Below are 27,305 nucleotides of genomic sequence, written 5' to 3' on the forward strand. Positions count from 1 at the left end.
AGTAGCGTGATGACACATCCTGTTAAGATCATAGTCTTTTGATGACACTGACAACAGGAAAATTTAGAAATCACCGCTGACGGAAATGTGCAAATGATTTATTGAAAATGCATCTAAATATATCTCACACCACTTTTATTACAAGGAATACAAATTAATGATCATGTAAATCGCCCTAAAGAATCTATGATGTAGATTTTTCAAACCTTTATGTCCGTAGAAATTGAATTTCACACCCTAAAAAATGGCCTTGTGGCATAATGAATTAACACATTACAAGCTTTGAAATAGGCCTAATACATTCATTAAAAATTTACTTTCACAGCTAAAATATCTGATCAGCAGATTAGAATTCAAGTTTTCCGAATCTAAAGGGCTTAAATTTTCTGTGTTATTGTTGTCGTAGGCATGTATGCTGCAATGCCCCGGGATTTCTTAATCGTCATAGGCGATGAGATTATCGAAGCCCCAATGGCCTGGAGGGCGCGTTTCTTTGAGTATCGCGCCTACCGATCCATCATCAAAGACTACTTCAGACGTGGTGCCAAGTGGACGACCGCTCCCAAACCACAAATGTCAGATGAGCTGTATGATCATGTAAGTATTTCCTAGAGCAATGGTGGGCATCTGTTTAACCTTTCCACCCACAAATATTGGAACAACCCTATTGTTTTCTGTGTAATAGTTGAGGCTAACTGCAGAGAAATAGGGGTGGGACTGTTACACAAAAAATCCAAGCTTGAGCTTAGACAATTATGTTTTTTATATTGAAAATTCATACTTTAAGACTTTGAATGTAAGACATATCAAATCAAATCAATTCGAAGCAAATTTTGTTTCAAACCAAAGATTTAGAAATCTAAGCAGTAAAGCTATGCGACACCCTTTTTCGAAAATAATTTATTGTAATCCTTTTAGGACAAATATATTTGGTAATTGTAATCCCTTGGTTGTCAAAGTGTTGTTTTCTGTTGTAATAATATTTTTTGTGCAGCATAGAAACGTTGTCATTTATTTATCATACAATAATCCCAGTCTAAAGGACATACACTGAGCTATTATACTGAAACCAAACGATGCTTCCTGCTGTGGATAACTTTTAATCATAATTCAGAACAGGTACATGTACAGACAGAATCATAAAACTTAATTTAGTTGTTTTTTACAACAAGATTTATTGAAGTCTGTCAGTTTTCCAGACTGTGGGGCACATATAAAAATTGAATCTTTTTGAAATTCTCCGGAAACACAAATATCAGCTCCTAGTTTTTTACCTCCGCTGTCAGCGACGCGGAGCTTATCAAATAGGTTGCTTTTCCGTCGTCCGTCGTCGTCCATCAACAATTGCCTTCTCCTCTGAAACCGCAAGTCCAATTGCTTTGAAATTCTATATGCAGTTCACTTGGGGTGCCCACACTTAAGTGTTATCAAATCGTGGTGAAATTTGCATATTTGTATTTTTGGGGCAATTTTTGGTGTTTTTTGGTAAAAAAATCTTCTTCTCTGAAACCACTTGTCTGATTGCTTTGAAATTTGATATGCAGTTTACTTAGGGTGACTTCAGTCAGATTTGTTCAAATCGTGATGAAATTTGCATATTTGTATTTTTAAGGCAATTTTTGTCATTTTTGGTAAAAAAATCTTTAAAAATCTTCTTCTTCAAAACTACCAGTCAAATAGCTTTGATATTTGGTACATATGTCTCTGGGGTTGATGTATTTAAGATTTGTTCAAATTGTGCAGAAATATGCAAATTTGCATTTTTGAGGCAATTTTTGCCATTTTTGGTCAAAAAATGTGTATTTCCAAAACTACTCGTCTGATAGCTTTGAAATTTGGTATACAGCTTTCTATAGATGAACTAAGTAATACATATTTAATTTCTGGTGAAATCTGTAATTTTGTATTTTTGGGGCAATTTTTGCCATTTTTGGTCAAAAAATGTGTATTTCCAAAACTACTCATCTGATAGCTTTGCAATTTGTTATACAGGTTCCCACTAATGAACTCAATGATATTTATTGAAATTATGATGAAATCTGCAATTTTGTATTTTTCAGGCAATTTTTTCCATTTTTGGTCAAAAAATGTGTATTTCCAAAACTACTCATCTGATAGCTTTGCAATTAGGTATACAGGTTCCTACAGATCATCTAAATGGTATTTATTGAAATTATGATGAAATCTGCAATTTTGTAATTTTGGGGCAATTTTTGCCATTTTTGGTCAAAAATGTGTTACTCAAAAAGTACTGGTCTGATAGCTTTGAAATTTGGTATACAGGTTTCTATAGATGTACTAAATGATATTTATTGAAATAATGATGAAATCTGCAATTTAAATTTTTGGGGCAATTTTTCCCACTTTTGGTCAAAAAATGTGTTTCTCAAAAGTACAGGTCTAACACCTTTGAAATTTGGTATACAGGTTTCTATAGATGATCTAAATTTGATCTTTTGAAATTATGATGAAATCTGCAATCTTTATTTTTTGGGGCAATTGTTGCCATTTTTGGTCAGAAAATTTTATTCTCAAAAAACTACTCATCAGATAGCTTTGGTTGACATGTTCTTAGGGATGATTCGATGTGATATATTCAAAGTATGATGAAATCTTCAATCATGTATTTTTGCAGCTTATTTTAGCCACTTTTTTCTGGCCACTGTATTGAGCTATAAAAGATTTCCACCTTTTTCATCAACATGTGTCAAAAATAGTTATTCTCTACATAAACACACACGCGGAGCTATATCGGCCGCTAGGTCGCTTGTTTATTCATGTAATTTTAATTCGGAAGCAGAGTCAGTATTAAAACATTGTAAAGTCAATATTTAGATTACTGATAGTCATTTAATATCAACTAAGATATATGTTGAAAATTGTGTGTCCTACATGTTTTAAACTGTCTACTCCAGTACACAGACACACAATATATTGTCAGCTACATGTATTCACGCCAGGTCAGATATTTTGTTGAAGGGACTGCAGCTTGAACTTTTGATGGTTTTTCACCATTTTTGTTTCTAATGCTCACCCTTTAAACGCCAAAGTCAGTTTATGTCACCTTTATAAAATGTGACTCAATCAATTTCTGTTCAGATCTTTCCCAAAATTTTGATCAAAAACTGTAGTTGATGAAAAGTGTTATCCGTTGGGTCCAAACTTATCGAAAAATTACAGAAAAAATCATAAAAATTGGTAAAATGTTGTTCTTAAATTTTGGAGGGAAAAATTACAAACAGAATAGTGGGTGTGTCAGAATGTTTTTGCCGTAGAACAGGAACTTGAAATCTACATACAAAACAAAAATAATAAAAAATGTTCAAAAGTGTCAGCTACTAGCCTTTGATATTTACTAGCAATTTACGAAAATCAAAATATATGAATTACCAAGGTGAGAGATGCATACATAAACAAAGTTGATTTATGTATTGTCATTTGTTTGTCTTCATCGTTGACAGGATTATCCCATTGAGAATGTACAAGATCGCCATAAACTTGCCGCCAAGGGCAAATTTGTTACGACTGAATTTGAGCCTTGTTTCGATGCAGCTGACTTCATCCGTGCTGGTCGTGATATCTTTGTACAAAGAAGTCAGGTAGGTCCACCTTAAAAGGTTAAAGGTTAAAGGTTTCAAGCCAAATGTTAAAGGGCTACAATCATCATGTCTGCACATGTGTGACTTTCTTGTTTGAAAAATATGTGTTGTTCTTCAATAACACTTCTTTGGAGCAGGTCAAAACAGCTATTTCATGAAAATTTTACTGCTGTAATTTTCGATTGTCTCAAATCTAAAAATACACCACACCTTCATGGGCAGTACTGCCCATGAAGTGTGGTATATTTTGTGACACACATGCCAATTTTGAATGGAATGTAAATGGCTGTGGCCCTTTAAATGTTTTCACAGCGTTAGAATTTATACTGGGAAGTAGGAGAGTTTATCAGATTATAATGTACTGTGTAATTATTTTCCAATATCATAATTGTCACAATGATTGTTACTTGGCACGGTGCCAACAACCGTGTTTTCAAACATCCTCCTCTCCATACAGCTAGCATGTCTTCCTGATATAGAAAAGAAATTGACACAGATTAGAAAGTGACATGTTCGAATGAGTTAAATGTAAAACAAGGTGCATCAATCATGTCTATAATGTGAATACATGCATTGAATATAAGTTATGTTTAGAAACTGAATCATAGCAGGATCCATATTTTGATACAATGTTTCATGCAAATTTGTGCATGAAATATGCAAATGCCAGTGGTACATTGAATACCCTGAGGACTGAAATCTGCCACAGGCTGGAACTTTTTCAACACCAAATTTTATATCAGCAGACAGTGTTGGAAATACTGAACAGAATTCTCATCAGGGGAGAAATCATTGGTTGCATGGTTAGATAGCTTGACAGCTTGTCATGTGTGAGGAATAGCTAATGTTTGAACACTGCAAAAGACATATTGATTTCTTTTGTAAATGGGCAGTTTGAGTCAACATTTGGCGTTTAGGGAAACAAGTGAACCTCATACAAATTTTCGTCTAATTGTTCATAACTAAGATTAAAGTAGAATTTGCTGTTAACATTTCAAATATTCTACTATACAAATGTGGAGCAATACAGTGTGATAAGTAAATTTTTCTGAAGCATTAATGAACCCGATATGCTGGCACACATTTTCAAAATAAAATTAGGCAACCCTGAAGAACTCTAGGTCCAAAACTGAATTAGTTTACAGTGGCCGTGATCCTAGGGGTCAAGTTGAGGAAGACCCCCTAAGAACACTTGATTGTTTTCGTAATGAAGTGTGGGTCCAGTTTTCTTCAGGTTTACGGGATGTAAATGATGTATAAGTTGTTTCAAAAGTTCAACCTTTCACCACTATGGTTTAGTCCAAACCCATTGTTATGGAAGGTGATTGTGAACCTGTTTACTGCAAATTGGGGTGAACAGATTAAACGAGACAAGTGTCAATCTCCTTTTTTTTGATGGTGTTTTTTCCGGTTGAATATCTTACTCCCACATACGTGCACACGAACTGAAAAATTTGGAAAATCTATGGTCAAAATCAAAATTCAGTAACTACAAGCGAGATTTCCCTGTTTTTCGCACAACAGGTGACCAACTACATGGGAATAGAATGGATGAGACGTCACCTTGGCGACCAGTACAACATCCATGTGATTTCCTTCAAAGATCCTAATCCAATGCACATTGACGCAACGTTCAACATCATTGGACCTGGTCTGGTCTTGTCCAATCCGGATAGACCTTGCCATCAGATTGAAATGTTCAAGAGAGCTGGGTGGACCGTTGTCAAACCACCAATCCCGGATATTCCGGATAGTGAGTGGAAATTTCACATCAAATATTTTTTAAAAAGTTAAACTTTTGATATTTTTATAATTTTTGTTCTGTGAAAAAAATGCATGTTCTTCTTGTTCCTATAGTGGTTTGAATACATATATATTAGCTGTGTAGACATAAAACATTGCATTATGCAATGTTATTGTTGGTATACTAATTCTAATCAAGAATAAAAACCCTTTGGTAATTAAAATATTTGACATTTAAACCCTTGAGCACCAAAGTCAATTTTTGCCGCCTTTATAATATATAAACAGTCAATTTTTTTCTATTTTTCGTAAAAATTTTGATAAAAATCTGTAGCCAATGAAATGTGATGTCTATTTGGTCCAAAGTTGTGAACTAAAATTTGTAAAATGTTGCAGGCGGGAAAAATTACATCGCTCAGAGGGTTAATGAGTCTTGTAACTCTTTGCATGAACAGCACCACATTGTCATGTGTTGAATTATTCAGAGCCAAACCTTATCTCACTGTTCTTGCCTTTCAGGTCACCCACTGTGGATGTCATCCAAGTGGCTGTCCATGAATGTATTAATGCTGGACACCAAACGCGTGATCTGCGACAAAACGAAGTACCGACCATGAAGATGTTCGAAGGTTGGGTATCCAACCGATCCCGATATCCATTCGCCACGCAAACTCTCTCGGCGGTGGGTTCCATTGCTGGACCTGTGACGTCCGTCGTCGCGGCAAGCTGGATTCCTACTTTTAAAAGAAATGTCAACATTGTTTTCGGAGAACACAACCTTCGAAAGGTTGTGAATACGACCACGCTCCAGAGGTCGTGTTAGTGGGTAAAACTAGCTAACATTACTGAGAATTTTTTTCAATGTTGCATTGTACTTTTTAAAGGTAGCTTGCCTGCATGCTTTTAAGAGTTTGAATTTACAGAAAATGTTAATGTGGTCTGATATAGGGAGATAGACATTCTCTGAATTAATTATGTCATCATATAATACGGTGATCATGTAATGCCATGTCAAACATTACAGTTGAATTTTTTTTAAAAGTGTTCTCTCTTTTAAACCTTTTATAAGTTTTTATCTTTCTTTCATTTTTATCATTGTAAAACTCCTTTTTTTATCTATCTCTGTCATTGCCGACCCTTCATGTGGTTAAAATCATCATTTGCTCCGCTAAGAATTTACAGGGTTCTAATTTTGTTCTTCTCTGCAACTATCTCTCCTTTTCACTTAACTCCTTGAGCGCAAAAGTCAATTTTTGTTGCCTTTATAAAATATAGCCCAGTCAATTTTTTTCAGATTTTTGCCAAAATTTTGATGAAGAACTGTAGGCAACGATGTGTGATGTCATTTGGTCCAAAATTGTGAAAAAAATTGCAGAAAGATTCATAAAAATTGGTAAAATGATGTTGCACTGAAATTTTGGAGGGAAAATTTCAGCACTCAAAGGGTTAAAATCCACTCTCTCTTTCGGTCAAAGCAACAGCGTTTCTCTAACCTTTAGTTTCTCAAATGTCTCTGGCCGCTTCTCTCTCTCTCTCTCTCTTCTCTCTCTCTCTCTCTCTTAGCCTTACAAGTTGATAAGGTATATTCAACAATGATGACATAAAATGTCTCAATCTTTCAATATCTACCACAGTTTATTAAATCGAGTTTGTGTTGGTTTGAAAGCGTTACCATATACCAGCCTTCTTGAATATTTTATGTGTGGTGTACTATATACATATACTCAAAAACACTGAGAATACACCCCACCTTGTTTTACTCTCTTGTTAACGTAAATTAAGATGAGTCAAGGAATAGAGTTAATTCTTGGTAAACGGTAATTTAAGTCACATGGAGAATTTACCCATCAGTTAAAATATTATTATTATTATGTTATTATTATATTATTATTATGCTATTATTTTGGAATTGAGAGAGTAAACAAGTGTGTATATCTCTACGTTTGGCAAGTGTGTTCATCTTAAATATACCAGTATGTTGAACTTTTTTGTGCATTGGAATCCCTCTATGGCAAATACTGAAAAAATGTCTAAAATGTGTCAAGACACATTTCAAAAATTGGAGGAAATAAATGGAAAACGATCGTCACTTTGTGGAAAGTGAGGCTTAAGTTGTTGATCAGGAATATACAGTATGAAATAGAATATAGCATAATTATATTCATTATGGCATATTCCGGCCTGGGTATAATAAACACATTCAGTAGGGTCATTTTTGCTATTCATCTATCAAGCACGTCACCCCTTTTACCAATGCCATGGTTCAGCATTCCCAAGGCAAACGGAGCCAGGCTGTACCATTGGTTGGTAGGGGGGAAGGCATCATCCAGGTCTTGTCAGTTTGTTCTGTCAGGTGTGTAGAGAGACAATGAAAGGTTGATTCATCTGTATCGAGCCATCCTATTGGTCAGATTCTTCATAGGTGCTACACTGTTGGTCACAATGATAAAATAGTGTATCTATATTTGGTTTCATTTTGTTTGGGAAACATTAATATAATCTTTTACAACTTTGAAGAGGATTTGCACATCATGTTTGTGACAAGTAATAAAATCAAGCTGATAAGGGAAGTCAAGATAATGGACAGAACTTTTGTGCTTCAGATACATTGCATCTGATTGGTCTCTTATCCAGCATGTTGAAGGCAACTGCCAATCAAATGGCACGTACCTTTCATGCTTCATTTACACAACGAAGGTACAAACTGACAAAACGTTCAAACCATCAAGTTTGAAAGTGACGTAACCAGGGATGCTTTTGTCTCAGTCAAGGCACTGATGTATGAATTTTTTTTAAGATAATTGCATTTTTGGTATGTTTTATAGATAACTTTATTTAACTTATGTTTAAAAAGGATGTTTCTTCTCCAGTCAAAATGAAAATAAACGTCTTTCACATTTTTGTAAGCATTTTTCTTGCTAAAAAGGGTAAGGACAAAAATATAAGTCAATGTCTGTACAAATATACCAGTGTAAAATATAAATTTATTATCAAGAGATATTTTCCAGACTTTTCCCCTAGAGGCATGGTTACAGAATATTCTCTGTATCACCAAGATGATGGAAATAAAAGATTTGACTTTGGAGAAATAACACGCTTTGTCCAGCATGCAACGCTTCTCATTTTTCACTTTTGTGGTACAGCTGAAGAAAACTAGCCCATGCGTCATTCTGAAAAAAATCAAATTTTCTTAGGGTGGCTTCTCAGAGTGTGTGAACAACTTGATCCCCTAAGATTGTGGTAATTTGTAATGTTGACCCTCTAAGGTTGTGGTAATTTGCAATGTTGTTCGGACAGGGCCAAGTTTTCTTCAGTCTTGCCTACTTTGCAATCCTGTATTGTTTTTGATAAATTGGGAGTTTAGTGATTCACATGTAAAGTTATGCATGAATTACAGCCAAACAGCAAGGGCAATGGTATTCATTGTCATATATATTGTGATATTGACCTGCTGGTATTGTGATATCGACCTCAGATATGTCTTATTGACTTGATGGCTTGCATATCAGAAAAATACTGTATTAGCTCTACATGAGTGACACTCGTGTAGAGTTATGCATGAATTACAGCCAAAAAGTAAGGGCAGTGGCAGGCATTGTCAAATATATTGTGATGTTGACCAGCTGGTATTGTGATATCGACCTTATATGTGTTGTTATTGACTTGATGGCTTGCATATCAAAACATGCTACATTTTATCAAATTCTGTGATAGCGTAACAAAGTTAGCTATGATCTCTCTCTAATTAGGTCACATGCACCTCAGCCAGAGATCATTAGAACGACACGAATCTTTGCTGGTGTACAGCTAATGTAAACTAATTTGGAAACTTGTGGAAAATGTTCCATTATCTGGTTCTGTCAGTGACAAATACTTAATTTGAATATTGCTCAGTTTAACTTTATGCAGTTGCTTTAGTGCTCCAAAACTTAAAATCATCACCCTTCAATTTGAACCGTAAATTTTAACGAGACAAGTTTAAAACTGAAAATGAGCGAAACAGTTTAAGCTAAGTTAAAACTTTCTGAGGTGCTTGTTGCCTTAATTGGCTTGACTAGGTGTCTGTACTTTTTGTATGCTTGTGCATGTGAGTTTGTCTGTTCATGCCTACCAGTATACGAAGCGACCAAAAAGTCTGGAAAGTAATTTTCTCACTATAATTTTATATTAAGAGTACAGGGATAAACAAACATCAGTTCTTGTTCAAGTTCAATGTGTCGTATAGATATCAAAACAGATGCCATCAATTTTCCAGAATGATACGTGATATGTAGGTCTGTCTCAAAGAAATCTAATTTAAGATTCGTATATCAGGTGAAGTTCATAGATGCATTTTTTTTTGCAAGGTTAGAGAAGATGAATAAATTGTTTTGGATCTTGGTTAGGTAACATTTCTCCCATGCCCATAGGATGGAATTGATGTTATGCCCAGAGGAACACCATTTAAATCATGCGGGGGGAACCTTTTAAGATCTCCTTTACCCCTTGACAAATGCACTGACAGATGTAAACAGTTAATTTTGCAAAACTAAATATTAACCCTAACCTCCCAGTCCCAGTATAGAGACCATCTTCAACATAAAAAGTTGTGTGATGCGGACAAACCATGGCAATTAATGAAGGTAAATAATTTCAATAATATTTGCCGGGAAGGAAAACTAACAGTTTCACCTCGTTCTGAAATCTTGATATCTAACTTCTCAAGAAATATTCAACCTGTTCACCCCTGATTCCCTGTAGACCGGTCCAAACTCACCATCGGTAACAATGGGTTTGGGCCAAACCATTGTGGTGAAAGGGTTTGAGAAAGGTGTTGGTAGAAAGATAAAAAAATCTGAAATCATTGAAACAATCTGGGAGGATATTGTTCTGCGTGTATTTCTTGCAAAAAACTCATGGAGATAATACACGTGTAATATGTGAATAGTGTGTTTTAGTTTTCAGTGACCGATAATTATTATTCAGAAAGTAACCTCTATCAAACCCTGCATGACTGAATGTACTTGCTACATACAGAGAGATACTATGGTATCCAAACAATTTTCCACATGTGTTTGATGTGTCAATTTCTGGGATATTTATCCCTCTTTATGCTGTCCGTTTCTTGGAGAAGGGCTTTGATTGATGTGGTTTCTGTCATGACTGAATACTACAGCTGTTGGTGCAATGGCAAGAATGTTTTACTAAAGGCATGCTTCGACTAAAAAAAGAAGGCAAAATTATCAACTAGTCCCTTCAGATATGCAAATTATCTATGAAACTACGCTCCTGTCCTTATTTGGCAAAGGGCATGAATGTGAGCTGCCAGTGGAACATCTATGTATATTTCAACATGAGATTTTCATATTGGGATTGTCATTATCAGTTGTAGTAAAATGTCATGAACCTGAACTGGGTCAAAAATGTCAGGACTTTGGTAATCAGAAGTTTATAAAAAGGTCAAGATGGCAAAGGTCACAAGGCTCAGTTTAACCATAGCCATACAGTTGAGTTTTATCTGTCAATTGAATTCCATCAAGTTGCATTAACCCTTTGAGTGCCAACATCACTTTTACAAAAATATACCCGGTCAAATTTTTTTTTCAGATTTTTGCCAACGTTTTGATAAAAAACTAGCCCATGAAATATGGTGTCCATTTGGTCCAAGATTGTCTAAATATTACAGAAAAATTCATGAAAATCAGTGACATGTTGCACAAAAGTTCTGGAAGGAAAAATTACAGTGCTCAAAGGGTTCAAACAAAAAAAAAATCACAATGCCAATTTTAGCAATCCAAAATGTTGTGACTTGCCAAGGACTATCAAGACTGCCTAAAGATAAAGTTGGCCTTTGGCATATGTTTGAAATCATGATTTTGTATTTTGTATACGATTTTATTAACTTATAAGGAAAAGAAATGATGTTGGTGTTTTTGGCAAAGGTTTGTAACTTGGGTAATTAATTTGAGAACAAACAGTGTCTAGCCTCCCACAGTAGAAACTCCTCTACGAATATGAATGGGAAACCCCAGTAACAACTGCCAGATCACCACTCTCCTGACATGAACCTTTGTCTATTGATAATATCAGTTCTCTCCTGACATGAACCTTTGTCTATTGATAATATCAGTTCTCTCCTGACATGAACCTTTGTCTATTGATAATATCAGTTTGTAAGATATGTACTATAAGATCTTTGCAGATGAAGTTGCTAAAAAGATGTAAATTGAAGGCATCAGGAAAATGTCCGTCTTCTCAACCATGCTGCTCGTGCAAAAGCACAATAATCCACCCACAGCATAAAGGTTAACCCTTTGAGTGCCAAAGTCAACTTTTGTTGCCGTGATGGAATATATTGCCAATTTTATTGAGATTTAGACAATTTTTTTTTTCAGATTTTCCCCAAAATTTTGGTCAAAAATTGTAGCAAAGGATAAGTTGTGGCCATTTGGTGCAAAACTACCAAAATAAAATACAGCAAATTAAAAAGAATTTGTAAAATGTTACACTTAAATTTTGGTGGGAAAAATCACAGCACTCAAAGGGTTAAAGAAGTTAAGATTACAGGGTGTATACATGAACCACCAACTGAATGATTTAATCTTGCAAGGTTAAATATTTGCATATCCTCATTTTGACAACTTCCGTCCAGCTTTAAAGATCTAATGGCGCAAAGGAATATTGGAAGATGTACTTGCAAAAATCTTGTCAAATGTTTTAGAGAGTGCGATTTCGAGTGTATCACTTTTGACATTAGAACTGTACAATGCGATGGGAATACGACGGTCGAATTTTAACATGACACCAAAGATGAGTATTGGAAATTTGTCAGAAAAGAGAAAACCAAAATATTTGTTAATCGATTATTTCAAATCTATGTAGAAAAATCTCGAATTTAAACTGAAAGTAGCATAAAAATCCTCATATAGTAGAAAAAAATTAAGAAAGGTTAGAGAAAAGTTAAATATGGGCTGCAATTTGCAATAGGAACAATTTTGGATTTAATTATTTGAAACGCTTATCATCTCCAGCAACGACAAAATGTGTGACATTCTGCGCGCGACCTATGCATGTATTTACATAATTATATTTGCATAGTTGCCGGGCAACAACCAAATGACTGTTGGAACGCAATTTTGATTCTGTTGAAACACAGGTCTTTCAAAGAAAACTGGCGAGGGATACTTTACAACAAAGATATCAAGTTATTCCTCCAAGCAACTTGACTCGATAATTTTTTTCACTTATGTCATCAAGGGCTTCCACCGTATATTATTTATATCTTGCTTGTACTTACTTCAGTCTGGCACATGCCTTCAATACTTAAAATAGACGATTTACTAAGTGATAAACAGTACAAATTTTCTTCTGGGCAACTGATAAGGTAGACATTGTCTTTGCGTAGTTTTTGCAGTGTAGACAAGATTTCTAACTGTGCATTAAGGTCTAAATGAAGGTCGTATTTCTGTTTACGATTTTAAGATTTTTTTTGGTCGTATTTCCAGTTTTTAGATGTTCAAGATTTTTGATAGATTGTAAGTTTTGTTTATCTTATGGTAGTATCCACCGGCTGTAACCCGGTAGTTCCTTCGCGAAGATTGCTATATTATCTCAGAAATTTTCGTTCCCAGGGTACCTTGTGGTAATCCAGGGGCCAATTATTCATCCCTAGAGATGCTCCGTTAGGTAAACAAAAGTTTATCGAAATATGAAACCAAAGGTTTAATTTTAATTTATAGTTTGTTTATACTTTTGCTAGGCAAGAAAGATAGCGCTGTATTTAAAACGGAATTTCATCGAATGATTTGGTTTATGAGTGCTAGAATAGTTTTCTGTGTTGTCTTCTTCGTACACGAGACTGTCTTTAAAAGGCACAGTAGTGTTGAATATGTACACTTGCATAGACCAGGGCAATAAAAAATAACGAAAAATGATTTGCTTGTGGCTCTCGAATCAATCATTATGCAGTCTACTTGTGTCTTTCACTCTTCTCCTTCATCCGAGCCAACGCTCTCTCTTTCTCTCTCTCTCTCTCTCTCTCTCTCTCTCGCCTCTCTCTCTCTCTCTCTCTCTCTCTCTCTGTTCCGTTGCCCCTCTGTACAGTCTGTATCACAGGTGCTCGCAGCGTTGAGATCGAAGTGGGAGGAGGTAAGGCCGAACCTCAGTGCTTGCCACTGGTACCGAGGTTCGACCTTCGGCGTCATACACTTCGATCCCGGGCCTTCGATCGTCTACCCAAGCAACGCTGCATGCATCTGTGCTCTGTACACCCTCCCTTTCCCTCCCTTCTCTCTGAGGGGCTCATTCGCCCCTCTATACCCCTCCCTCTCTCTCAAATTCAAAAATCATTAACTGTATTTTATCATGTATACACTTTCAAAATGATAGCTGTAAACCTTAAATCTGTATCTAAACTCCTTGAAGAAAATATTTCGTCAGTCAAGATTGACAATTGACAGCTAAATTCTCATCGTAGAGGAAAATGACGGACAAAATCAAAGTTGCATGGCACAGCCATTCAATGTGACAAGTATTTAGGAAAAGTTTCAAAATGAGTCCTTCCCTCCCCCCCCCCCCCCCCCCCCAATCTGTAAAGACCAGCAAAGAATTGCAAGATCGGAGAGGTTGGAAATCTCTTACGGGGGTTCCATTCTACCTTGCTTCTGTACACACACACACACACACACACACACACACACACACATGGAATTTTCCAAATACTTGAATATTTTCTCAATATGTTGTTGTATTGCGTCCGACTAAATATGCTATCATGCAGACAGAAGTATTTGTTTGCCGAGAACAAATCGCAAATGTTTTTGTTTTTTTCAATGCTCTTATCGAAGTCCATGCCTCGAAACCAAAGGACTTCAACTTTTGTTAAATCCTTCCTCAAGGAAAATTTAACCATCTCCTTTTTCATGATCAAGAACAAAAATTTTGGATCACTATACAGCTTTTGGAAACAGCTTTTGGAAACACATTACCTTAAATTAACTAATATGTGAAAATTCAAAATGGCCGCCATCCCTGAGTGAACACTAGGGGAAAAACTACTCACTAAGTATATTTTCGATTTTCACAAAATAGTATCCCCCAAGATCATTGAATCGACGAGCTTCGAAATGAGCCAACACTAACCGGGTCATGAGTTTAGGGGTCTGAATAAGCGCATTCTACGTTAATTATATCTTCTTCGTCCGTGACGTCAAATCAATGATTAAATCTCGACAAAAAAGGTTGCCGCAAAAATGTAGCGCATGCACACAGGCAAGCGAAACGTACTCACTACAGATAGTTCCTGGGGCACTCAAGGCCTCACTCTATCATTATGAAAGTTCGTAGTGAAGCCAGAAACTATGGTTAGTGATAAAAGAATAAAACGTTGTTAGATGTATGATAAAATCTCAAAAATGATACATTTAAAGTTATTATAGACTTATTGGAGACGAAGAAATTACTAATTCAAGAAGGAAACGCTGCTCAGGATCAGCTAGGAATGTAGGGAGGCAGTCGTCGGAACTCTGCTCAAAGGTTGCTAGGGACCCCTACGACCGATGTAACACTGTATCTGGGGTGCGTTGGCGATTGATGAAAGTTAAAACATGTTTGTTAACAATGAATATCGTAAAATTTAAAGTTGCAAATGTGTTAAGGTGATAATCTAGATATCGTGCATGCAACACATTGTATGTAAACAAGAAAGTCGCACACGCGCAGTTCCGACGACTACCTCCCTCTAAAACAGAGATTGTCAGATAAAGTTATGAAATGCGGGTATCTGAGGGAACGCACATTTTTGCAGAATTGAAAATCACGTCAATATCACAACAAGCCTTCTAAAATCTTCTATCGTTCTTGTAGAGAATTATTTGGAACTCGGCCAGAGGGGTATGTCCGTTCCCAATGACAATATTTAATTGATGACGTAATGGGAACTAATATTTGAACGTAGTAAACTTGAGTGTTTGAGATCACTTCAGTTGACTTGGTGCAAAGTTCCGAGTTTGAATATTTGTTAAACCAAAGAAAGCCGTTTGACTGTACCGTTACCTTTGTGTCAACTTTCTACCAGTTCAGTTTGGCCAATATGTCAGAGTAAGTCTTGCATGACATGAAATACTTCTGGAATGGGACCCTTGGAGCTATTAGGGATGGACCATTTGATATCGAGGGAGGGTCTGGAATATTTTAAGGGAAAAGGTTGCCTTTGAGAACAAACCTCTAGCCAAAGATGGCAGGAAAAAAATAGCAAGCTGACATGGAAGATCAAAACACAATGCATTGAAAGTTACTTTCAGTCATTTTTTTTCCAGTCTTTCAAAACCTTAGTACTTGGTTGGTTTGGAATGTTTTAGCCAATCACCAAACAGTGGTCGTGTTTTTTTTTCATACTCTTGGTTCTTAAAGACTTATTTTTTTCTCCGTCAGTAGGCCTAATCTTGCAGAAGTACAGGTTGCTTCTTTTCCCTATCAAACTTTTCAGCTTCATGAAGCAGATTCTGTTTACCAACAGTCACATGTCGAATTTGTGCTGCCGTACATTTCTTTCCCAGCTAGATTTTGTCATGTCGTGTAAAGAAAATCATCTCCAAAGAAAGAAAAGAGGATATCGGCATCAAAGCGCGCACATGAAGCGCGCAAAACTACACAGATTTCTCTGGGAGTGAAAGAAAACAGAGCATTTCAGAATTGTAAAAAAATGAAAAAATTTCAAAGTGACAAGGGGAGAAAAAAATGTAACGCTCAACATTCATTCCTCCAGACCCACCAAAAATATTAATGGTCTACCGTTATCTTGGATAGCAGACAAAAGTTGTGTTTAAGTTTGGTTGTGTAAACTTTAGTTTTGGTAATACGACATTGTAGTATTTTCACAAACAATTGGACTCGTTACTTACCTATTACACCTACGCAATTTGTAACGCAATGTTACGCAACGAATTTCACGCCTTCGTTGGTTGTCTAGCTTTTATTTTATTTTGGAGAAGTAGGGAGATAGTCGTTGGACAAAGTCAGAACACGTACATAGGCAGGGTTTGAAATATTACGTGTTTGTGTAAACTGTACATGTCATATAAAAACTGACAGAACACATCAACTATGCGTCATAAGATTGAAAGTTTGGAGCAAATTACAGGTAAATGTATTTCTTCGAGACTTTGTGCATAGTGTCACGCATTAAACGTTTGATAATTCACGTAATAGCATTTTATTTCCACGTGTCTTGTGATCACGAATACGTCATTATGGTTTTTATAGTTTTTGCGTCGTTTACCGGCGACTGTAAGGTTTGCCATATAGTGCGATCGTTTTCACTGCAAAAACATTGCCCCTAGAACAGACAACTGACTCTAAGTTTGTGGAGGGATTGTGAACAAATGACTCGGGGCAATGTTTGTTCAACTTACACACCCTATGTCACAGCTGGCGACAGAGTTTGTCAGCAGAGAGTGCCAGAGATGGAGTAGCACATTGTTGTAACCTTGCTGTGAACGAATCTGTGCACAGCTCTGTAAAAAATTCACCAATGAGAGTGAATGTAGTATGAGTTGCGGTATTCTAGTTGGTCTGAAATAGAACGAGCCTCGGGGACAGAAATTCGGGCTTTCAGTTATTTTCAATTTTCTTCTGATCTAACACTTGTGGAGGTTCATTTTAAAGCTCTCGATGAAAGAAAGGTTTTCGTCGTCTTAGTTTTTCGAAAATCGAAAATTTTGTATTTAGCTCCGTAGAGTTTATACATGGATGGCGGCCATTTTGAATTTCAAATATTAGAAAATCTTAGCTAATTTGCCTCTCTATTACCAAAGTTTGCAGGTGACCTCTGATTTTTATTCTTGCTTTGGTAAGAGATTGGTCGAAAATTTAATAGAGGAAAGTTTGAGCAAAAGTTCAAGTCTTTCTTTCACTTTCGATGCGCATATTACCTTAGGCCTGACAGACTGTCGACAAGCGCATCGTCATAAACGACGCGCCTCTTTACGGCAACAGCTCAGCGCTACCCGTTAGCGCTTAGCGCTATCTTGATTTTTGCGTAGGTCAGCGAAGCGGACATTATTCCTCTGGCTCGCGAGAATGGACAAACGGTGCGCTTTTGCCATTAGGCATAGGCCTTTTCATGTCGCTTCACAGCGGCGCGACATGTGGGGACGAGTTCTTGTTACCCCCATCGGCTCTCAGTTTATGCAAAAACCTCTTCAAATCATAATTATTCTACGGCCCTTACTTTGGAACTGGCCACCTGTGTGTGCATGAAGACACGAAGTACGGTCGGCAATGTTCGGTAGAATCCAACTGAACTTTTCTGCGCACCCTGACACATGGTAGAATATGAGCCCGGGGTGTGAAATATTAACATGTCTTTCAAATGTGTCAACATCGTGGAATAGTGTAAGTTATGGGGACATGTGCGGTTGATTAGAGTGGTTATGGTCTAGCAATAAATCAGAGAGAGAGGAGCCCAAGAGCCCAAGAGAGAGAGAGAGAGAGAGAGAGAGAGAGAGAGAGAGAGAGAGAGAGAGAGAGCCCATTGCTGTGTCAACAGTGTCATGGATAGTAACAGCGGAATTTATGATTTTCCGCTAAAGTTTTGCAACCTCTGTAGGCGAATTTATGCTACAGCTGTTCCAGATCACGGCTTTCTGTGCGGTTGACCTTAGACGACCTTTTAAGCTGTCTGACGGCTACTGACAGAGATTACCCCCCCCCCCCCCCATAAAAGTTAAAGGGCGTGACCGCGGTGTGCATAACAAAACAAGGCACGCAGTACTGTTTCCGGATCGCGGAACAATGCTGCGTGCTGCAAATCGTCGTGCGGCACATCATGACCTGCAATGACCCTTACAAAGTACAGAGGAGCAAGACAAGCAAAAACGCCCCCCGTTACTGTGTGCTCACTCAAAATCACGCACATCTGATTTTGCAAATTGGCTTCGCAAAGAGCGTGAAGTGCCTGTTCGCGCCACGTTATCGAGAATTCTTGTGACACGAGCGCGTGCGCGCTCCTTTCACGGTGAACCCAACACAATTCTCACTCGCTAATTATGCTAATGATAAATAAAGACGGCATTGACAGACCTTACGCGACCGTTAAAAGGTCACTGTCAGGTCACGCGAAGGGCAAGGCTGAACGATTGACACCGAAGCATAGAACCATTTCCGTGCTCACCGTCAGAGATGACCCCGTCAGATCTCTAGAGCGAGGATTTACATTTATCATGACATGCAAACATTTCCCCTGAAATTTTTCACTCTTTTCATCTTATGAGCGGCAAGCCTATATATAAGATTGTTTTCCAGTTTTTGCTCGAGCATTTTTTCGTTTCTTACACATCGCCTTCCAAGATTTAAAGGGCCAAAGTTGGCCATTTTTCATGAATTTGGTTTTAGAAAAATTAAATGAAACCATCGAAACAATGAATTAATGGTCATGACCATTAGGCCCTAATTCACTTTCGCGACATGGTTTCATGTATCGTGTCTAAAATCGGGGTCGAATATATGCATGGTCACCCATTCATTCAGGTATCTGTCAACATGTCGAACAATATAGGTAGTATCTCATATCAAACAAAATTCATGAAAATTGGCCGACTTTGTCCCTTAAATGATCGACCACCTATAGTAATCGCAGATCTGTTATTCATGCCACATCTCTTAAGTTATTATATATATATATATATATATATTATAACAATGATATGATCTTGGTAATACAGAAGATTGTATGGGTATTAGGATAACTGGTACTAGATTTAAGCAATCGGATACATTCTTGAAAACTTTAAGTCAGTTCAATATTTACTTGTAAATATTGAAAAGGACCCTGGTTTCAGTACCTCTATCCGTCTGTATGACTGACTGGCTGTCTGTCTGTCTGTCTGTCTGTCTGTCTGTCTGTCTGTCTCTCTCTCTCTCTCTCTCTCTCTCTCTCTCTCTCTCTCTCTCTCTCTCTCTCTCTCTCTCTCTCTCTCTGATATCAAAATGACCTGTGATCTTTTATCTGCATTAGACTAAAACAGTTCACTAAATTCGAAGCAAAGCTTGGCCAGCTGCCGAGTGTAGAGAGAGCCGAATAAACACAACGGTGTCGTCATGTGACATTTTGGGTCATCTAGGTCTTATGCCACGCAACTATTAACTGTTAAGTTCCGCCTAACTCAAAATATATAAGCTCACTTTCCACAGTTCAGGGGAGCCCTACATTTACAGCTTCATCAATAATTTGTTCTTACATAAAGTAAAAAAATCACTTTTTTTCATGCCATTTCGTCGATAGGTAGATTTTATTTGAAACAGCAAAAATTGTGAGAAAAGAAAATTTGATTGGCAACTTGAGTTCCGCGCCTTTTCCAATAAATATTATGCCCAACACGACCCCGTTGTAAAGGAATGATCTCCGAGGTGATAACGACATACAATGATCACGTGACGTGATTGAGCGTAAAGCAAACGACTGCTCCGGTTTGTAATGCCCCACGGTCTTTCAGAGTCACAGTTCCCGCGCTTGAAAATTTTTCATTTTTCATGCGCGATGAAAATCAATTGCTATCTCTTCCTTTCGTGAAATATTCAAACTGCCTTAACAGAATGTTCTGTGCTGTTGCTAAAGATTTGACGAGTAACAGAGTAAATAGGGACTGCTGTGACATACATGTAACTGTCGTCTGGCTCCTCGACGACCGCCCTACAATTGGTATCATGGCAGAGCATTGGCAGCATGCCAAAACTACTGTGAAAATCGATCCTTGTCGATATCCTCAACAAAATCAAAATCCGGATTGTGGTCATCGCCGTCTTCATTCAATTTTCTCACGTTTTGGTTTAGTGTAACTGAGTAGTGCTTGACCTTCAAACATTTGTTGTATCTTTTATTTTTCGATGGGATGAGCACAGTTTTGGCAAATTCGAGTCACAACTGAGTCTGGAGAGCGTAATTTTGCGTCAGACAATTCTACTATGAGTGCCTGTCTATGGTCTGGACCCGTGACATATAAATCGGCTTTAACGTCACGCTGTCCATTGAGTCCCACAGACTGTGCATTGACTCACGGTTACGAGTGTAGTGATACTTAGCGGCGGCGTAGTATGAATAGAATATTATTCTGTGCATACTACGCGGCGGCCGCTATGTATCACTACACTCGTAACTGTGCATTGACTGTAATCCGGCTGCGGACCAGTGTGTGAAATTAACTTGAAATGCATGCTGGTCCGAAGGACCAATAGCAAGGGGAATCTGCTGGTCCTTCTTGATGTATGTTGGTCCCACAAAAAAACTAACAAAAACCTTCAAAATGTATTTCCAATGGAAAATAGCTGATAAGATGGTACATTATTAGTCTCTCCTACTCTGGTGTTGTTATATAATATTGATACAAATAAATGAACAAACATATATTTTAAAATTTTAATATTTTTTTTGCTCCACAATATATGCCATGACTAGAGGTATAGGTATCACCCAGTACCAGATCTCTACTAAGTCTTCATTCCAGATCTCTATTGGAAAAGGTTCATTCAAAAATTAACATGGGGGGAAACTTCTTTCAGTTTTCATTCCAAATTTACATGAGAAAAATTCTTCATTTCAAATAAACATGGGGGAAAAAGGAAAACGTCTTTCAGTTTTCATCTCAGATTTCCACTACATGGGAACAAGTCTTCAGTTTCCATTTACACCATCAGCTATTTCAAACAGATCATGGACATCATCATCCTCAGAGCAGCTAGAGTCTCCAAACTCAAAGTCAGATTCATAGTCTGATTCTACATCACTGTCTTGATCAGCACACTCAGTAGCAACTGCATTTGCAGCATCTGCCTCCTTTTGCACAGTTTCCTGTTCCTGTGTAGATGTAGATACATTGACTGCCACAGAATCTGTCAGCAGAGAATTCCTGCTAGCCTGAAAGGTAGGTCGGCGATGTCTCTGAGTAGATGAATTCCATAGGTGAATTGCTGGTATTGGATCAAATTCACTAATGTTTGGTGACTGCAGTTTAATCCTCATGATGTCTGTCAGGGTCGCACTGGAAAGTCTGTTCCTATAATCTGTCTTTGTCAACTTCATGATGGAGAAGCCACGTTCACACATACAAGATCGATCAAGTCAAGCACATTCGATGTCCTTAACCTATACTTGGCATTGATTTGAGGCCAGGTAATGCTGTAGATCTTCTCACTGAAATTTCAAGATGAATATACACAAACTATTAGCTGCAACAAAATTAACTGATATGCTCTTAGCTACTTCCAGATCATTAAATTCTCTACATTTCAATACTTATAAAACTCTACATTTTCCACTTACAATTTACAGACATATAGAAGTTAAAAACTGAGTTTTCAATATCTGCATGAATGAATAAACTTACTTATTATACAGCTGATGTTTTAACAAATCCCACTCTGGTAAGATGAGATTGCAGTCAACACCTTGACGAACCAACACATCCTTCCAGTGTTCTGTCATAATTGCCATGGCTTCATCTCCAAAATCTGTCAAAAATTGATAAAAATAAAATGAACTGATATTACTTTTCACATTTTATTGGAACACCACAAGTTAAGGTATGTATTTCACATGTATACAGCCAAAGACCTGGCAGAAGATGTTTTATAAAATAAAAAAACTAATTATAAAACACAACATGCAGTGAGTATCTGAAAGGAAAGGTCTAGTGGACATAAATGTATTATACATCTACAAATAAAAAAAAGAAAAGCAAAAAAAAAATGAAAGGTCAATGAAAATTTAAAAAAAAACCTGTAACGGAATAGAAACAAAATACAATTATTTATATTTATTTATTAATTCAATAACAAAACAGTAATTAAATGAAACTGTAAAATGTTTCTTTCAAACTGTAACTAGAAAAAATATGTTATCAAATGCAAATATCAAAGGGGCTAGACCTTCAGCTGTATCACCATCTGTTGGCCAAGATGCAAGATTAGCAATCTTTGTAGCTTGTAGTATGTCACCATTAATGTCTGTCAAGCGGTTTTCCAGGCATGTGACAAGGCGGCTAACAAGAACACTGCCAGGGTAGTTATATGATCCAGTGAGTGTCTCACCACAGTATGTGTCATGGCTAGCTACTTCTGTCCAGCTAGGTCCAGGCCTAAGTAAATTGACATGCAATAGATAATATAAACTTCTAACCTTATTTCCTGTCTGAATTAAAGATATAATGATAATAAAGGGACAATAACTGTAACGTTTGAATGATTTCTCCATCATTTTTGTTCTGTACATCAACTTTAGGTTTTTGTTCAAAAGCATGTTGAAATAACCAGTATTCGGCTTATCAACAAAGGGATGTGCATGCATGTAAATTGCATTTATATTGTTGACAACTGAATTTTAGTCAGAACTAAAATTCCCTTGACAACAACAACAATTACAGTGTTGTCTAAAGTTTAATACTGGGATATTTAGAGAGTTGAACAAGAAACTGCAGTTGATGTACAGAATAAAATTACCAAAAAATACATCAAAGTTAGATCCACTGTTCCTATGAAATAAAACACTGGTGGACAACATTTTCAACAAACAATCTAAATGCAGCATGTCATTGTTAGAAATATTAGTGTGTGATAACATACTGGTTACCCCATCTGACTATGATAGAATATTAATAATTTGCATTACCTTACTGTCATCTTTTTCAATGTCGTTAATGTTGCAAGGAGCTGCTCGTGACAGGTGTAGATACTGGAGTCTGTCTGCTGCAGCTGGAGTGAAAGTATTGACAAGGTTGTCAGGACATCATGTAGGAAATGAGCGTAGTACACCACAGATTTACTCCGTAATAATTTCAAAAGTGCCTTCACTTTAGGACCATGTTTAGCATCATCTTTTTTCTGAGGAAAAAGAGAATAAAGGACATCATTGAAAATGGTTATCACACAAGGCAAACAGACTATAGACAAACAAACGGACAGACAGACAGACAAACAAACATGTACCCTATTTTTGTAGCAAAAATAACATTACAATTTAATCTGAGTACTTACTTGATTAAGGTGTAGAACAACTGCACTGTAGCATTTCTGTAGATTCTGTATTGCTCTCAGGGTATGGGACAACCAGCGAGTACCTCCAACCCTCAATGGCATTACTGGCATGGAATCCAACTTTTCAAATGCTTCCTTCAGACCAGTTCGCTGCAATGGGCTTTTGTGGTAAAATTTATATAGTTCAGAAAGCAGAGTTATTAGACTATCATGTTGTTTACACTTGACTGCTTCTTTATAAGCCAGCTCCAGCCTGTGAACCAAGCACTTTATCATGACTATCGATGGGGACAAGTTTTCCTGTAATTTAGCGATGACTCCACTCACTTTGCCAGTGTTGACAGAGGCGCCATCGGCAGCAAATCCAACCACTTTCCCCAGGGAGCTTGGTCCCATAACCTGTGACAAACTTTGTGTGCACGCTGTGAATATTCCGTCAGCATCAGCTTTCTTCACTGATTTCAAAGAACAGAAATACGTCTTTATATTACCATGATAGGCTGATCTGCAAAAGACGATTTCATTTTCAGCAACTGAAACGTCAGTGGAACCGTCACTGATTATGGTGATGAACTTGTGATTTTGAATTTCATCGTGTATCTTTTTTTGTTCGACTTTACTTATCGCAGAAATAAATTGTCTGCACGCCTTGTCGTTGCGGTACGTTTCTCCAACATCAACTCCTTTTTTTACGTCGAGTGAAGCCATCCAGACAAAGTCTTTTAATGGACGGTTATTCATACATATGGCATGGGCATTACGGAACAGATAGCAGAGTTTTGTGAAGACCGCACTGTTCATTTTTTGCAGTGTTACCTCAGCTGTGCTTTGCCCGGGTGGCGCATTGCGGTTCTTAGCATGTTCCACGGCGATTTTATGACCCTCCGACAGACTGTGTGAGGCTAAATTAGAGTGTCGAAAGTTGTTAGTGCCAACCACAAACGGACCCTTTGAATAAGTTGAGAAAGCAGACTTACAAGATGCGGCTACCTTGTGGGCAGAGAGATCGCCGTACGCTCGTCGGCACGGCATGCAGTACATCTTTGACTTATCAAATAACAACCAGTCGCGGAACTCATTCTGCCATGCAGGCTGAAAAGATCGCGGTTTTCGTCTTTCTCGATCATATTCCCTTCGTGCCTGTTGCTTCTCCTTGTCGTTTGTTTTTGTTTTCTTCTTTGGGGGCTCACATCCTTCCAAAAAACGCCACATATTGTAGGGCAATCCGCAACAGCCTTAGTCAGGTCGAGTACGTGGGACAGCAAACTTCCAAGACCTATGACCTTTCTATCAAACTCTGTTAGTATCAAGAATTATGATTGGTCAAAATAAAAGCCTGCCCGTGAAATCGGCCAATTGTGAGCGTTATTTAAAAAATGTTTTTTGCTGTCGCTGCTGTCGTCCTCTTCCGGAAGAGTTGGTAATTCATTATGAACTTCGTTGGAAAACTAGGAAAAACACTCATGCAAGCGGGGAACGGACGGACAAATGGTTGGATACATAGCCAAATAGATTCGGTTTCCAAAATTTTTATGTGAATTTTGTGCTGGTCCGAAGGACCAGTGGTCTCCAAAAACTGCTGGTCCGTCGGGGATTCTGTTGGTCTCGGACCAGCGGACCAGCGTTAATTTCGCACGCTGCTGCGGACAATTGCCTTGTCCTACATAAACCTATAAACTCGGTCACATGCTAACGTTTGCTTGTACAGTCTGCGTTTAGGACAACCTATAAGCTTATGAAACATTTTCTCCCCACATTATATCACGGAACTTCAAGCTATTGATTTTTTTTGGTACTGAATAGCGATCCTATTCGGCGCTAGGCTCGACGGGAAAAACCATTATTTTTCGCAGGGGAGTCCGCGGTCTATCCCATGTGTCATAGTCAATACGGCAACTGAACACTTTGAAAGTTTTGGTATCCACGTACGTATTTATTTGGGTTTGCGATTTTTAGGGCAGTTATATTTGAAGTGATTCCGTGTACATGACCTGGAAATTCAAGTAGACAAACGCGCAGACCAAATCGTGACAGAACGACGCGTTGACGACTCGGACGACACATTTGTACAAATTAACAGAGCGTGGAAATCACCCGCGATTTGGGTACGGGTGTACCTTGGAAGTATTTGCTCAAGAATTTACTCAACAACTTCCTTATAAGAAAGGGTGAGTATTTAGAGTGCTTATTCCTCATGGCATAGGAGGGGTATGCTTTATTTCACACTTTTTTTTGAAGTATCATTTATTGCTAAACTTGTAAACAAACAACAAAAACGAATAAACAAACAAAAACAGTTCTTTATTGACAAACATGAACACAAATGCAACTCCATTGGCTCTTTATTGTAAATGTAAATAATCATGCGTAAAAAATAAACAAACACGCATAAACAAACAAACAAATAAATAAACAAACAAGGAGCAGGAGTTCTCTATAATATGACTATGGTCACCTGGGTATATGTGCTTTTGCTTGATTCGTCTGTATCCAAACCTCATAGTTGTATCATCAATCGCTTAAAGGTATACAGCAACCTGTAATCTAAATATGCCCATATATGGTCAAAGGGGCGTTCCTTGGTATTCAAAATGCCCATGTTAGGGCACTGTTTTTAAAAAGCGGCCACCCGCTTAAAATCTGTGATTGGTTAGATTTTCTCTTTCCATGGTAACTGTGGCAAAAATTGGAACATGTGACAGAATACCTTTAACCTAGTTTGTTTTCCTTTAATTTAGTTTTTGTGATCATCATCTTCCCTAGAGAAGAAGGGGCGTTATTGCTTGAGTCACTATGGTGTGGACCGTACTACCGTGGACGAAAACGACAATCACCGCGCTGTGTTAAAAAAATCGCCGCGCTGTGTTAAAAAAATCGCGGCGATTTTAACACAGCGCGGACATTTTTTTTTAACCACAGAGCGACGATTTTTTTAACACACCGCGGCGATTTTTTTAACACAGCGCAGTGATTGTCGTTTTCGTCCACGGTACCGTGACTGCATTTGTGCATGGTTCCATGTTCGTATGTCAAAGTTCACCCATTCTCTACCAGACTTCTGGACGCCTCATTTTTCCGACTTGAGAGTTAAATTTCAAGCCGACGCCAGTACCTGCTTTGCAATGCTTCAAGTTTATTATTATAATATTTCATTTGTGAAAGACAATATCAAGGAAAAAAAAGATTTTATCTCTTTTGCTTTTAAGGTTTAACTTGTTTTATACCTTGTATTTTCTCTAAAATGGTGGAAAAGGGAATTTATCTTCACATCATAGCTGCACCGAATACTGCTTTCAATCTGGGTCTTTCACTAAGATGACGTTAAATCGTGAATAAGCATCGCTAGATTGGCAATGATAATCTAAGAAGATATTTAACTTAATCTTCGAAATTCTAAGTGCTAGTTTTTGAAAGAGTATCTTTCTTAGGTTTCTTAGCGCATTTGCGAGGTAATGTATAGAAATCTTGGATTAAAAAATCTGCAACTACTTCGAGAAGGTTAACCTGTAAGTAGCGGTGCCAATACAACGCCGCTTATTTTCATTTCCACTTAACTAGTTCTAAATTACTTTCTCTGGGCGAAGATGTCGCCATTGCACGATGCAGAAATTATATCTGTAAGCACGTAATATTAGGTCGTACATTTCCAAATTTGGTCTTGCATTTTTCACCACACTTACGTCAACAACTCCAGAATGTAAAATATATCCCTATTAAATTTGAAGGTTTATTTCAGAATCAAGTTACTCATCCTTTCTCGCTTGGTTTTAAAGCTTATGGAGATAATCGGTTACTGTATAAGAGTTAGCATTATCCTAATTATGTTCTTAATACAGGCCAGCGGTTTTACTCTTAACCATAGTTGCCGACTGAGTTATTATGAGAGAGAGAGAGAGAGAGAGAGAGAGAGAGAGAGAGAGAGAGAGAGAGAGAGAGAGAGAGAGAGATTTTAATGCTCGA

At 37.5% G+C, this 27,305-nt stretch overlaps 2 protein-coding genes and 1 long non-coding RNA gene across 3 annotated transcripts in view; 1 reads left to right on the forward strand and 2 right to left on the reverse strand.

Moving 5' to 3' along the window:
- Nucleotides 1-13,255, forward strand: part of LOC139127918 (glycine amidinotransferase, mitochondrial-like) — a 41,945-nt gene extending 28,690 nt beyond the window's left edge. The window contains 6 exon segments of the mRNA XM_070693774.1: nucleotides 407-597; nucleotides 3,462-3,599; nucleotides 5,124-5,352; nucleotides 5,862-5,936; nucleotides 5,939-5,968; nucleotides 5,971-13,255. Coding sequence (XP_070549875.1) covers nucleotides 407-597; nucleotides 3,462-3,599; nucleotides 5,124-5,352; nucleotides 5,862-5,936; nucleotides 5,939-5,968; nucleotides 5,971-6,086 — 779 coding nt within the window. The 3' untranslated portion in view covers nucleotides 6,087-13,255.
- Nucleotides 1-27,305, reverse strand: part of LOC139127931 (uncharacterized) — a 103,485-nt gene that overhangs the window by 67,678 nt on the left and 8,502 nt on the right. The gene's annotated exons all lie outside the window — the stretch shown is intronic.
- LOC139127930 (zinc finger protein 862-like) lies at nucleotides 21,420-24,981 on the reverse strand. Its single transcript, XM_070693783.1, has 4 exons — nucleotides 23,346-24,981; nucleotides 22,981-23,192; nucleotides 21,701-21,824; nucleotides 21,420-21,507 (listed from the first exon to the last, which is right to left on the reverse strand). Exons 1-3 carry the CDS (start codon nucleotides 24,555-24,557, stop codon nucleotides 21,812-21,814), a joined length of 1,437 nt encoding a protein of 478 aa, XP_070549884.1. The 5' UTR covers nucleotides 24,558-24,981; the 3' UTR covers nucleotides 21,420-21,507; nucleotides 21,701-21,811.

Source organism: Ptychodera flava, unplaced genomic scaffold (assembly GCF_041260155.1).
Source record: "Ptychodera flava strain L36383 unplaced genomic scaffold, AS_Pfla_20210202 Scaffold_39__1_contigs__length_1403739_pilon, whole genome shotgun sequence".
NCBI lineage: Eukaryota > Metazoa > Hemichordata > Enteropneusta > Ptychoderidae > Ptychodera > Ptychodera flava.

Bases quoted from the DNA above. Each gene is read 5' to 3' on its own strand.
- LOC139127930 (XM_070693783.1), bottom strand. From the start codon at position 24,557: ATGTGGCGTTTTTTGGAAGGATGTGAGCCCCCAAAGAAGAAAACAAAA. The intron at 23,193-23,345 runs GTAAGTACTCAG...CTTTTTCCTCAG, and splicing joins TTGTTCTACACCTTAATCAA to AAAAAAGATGATGCTAAACA.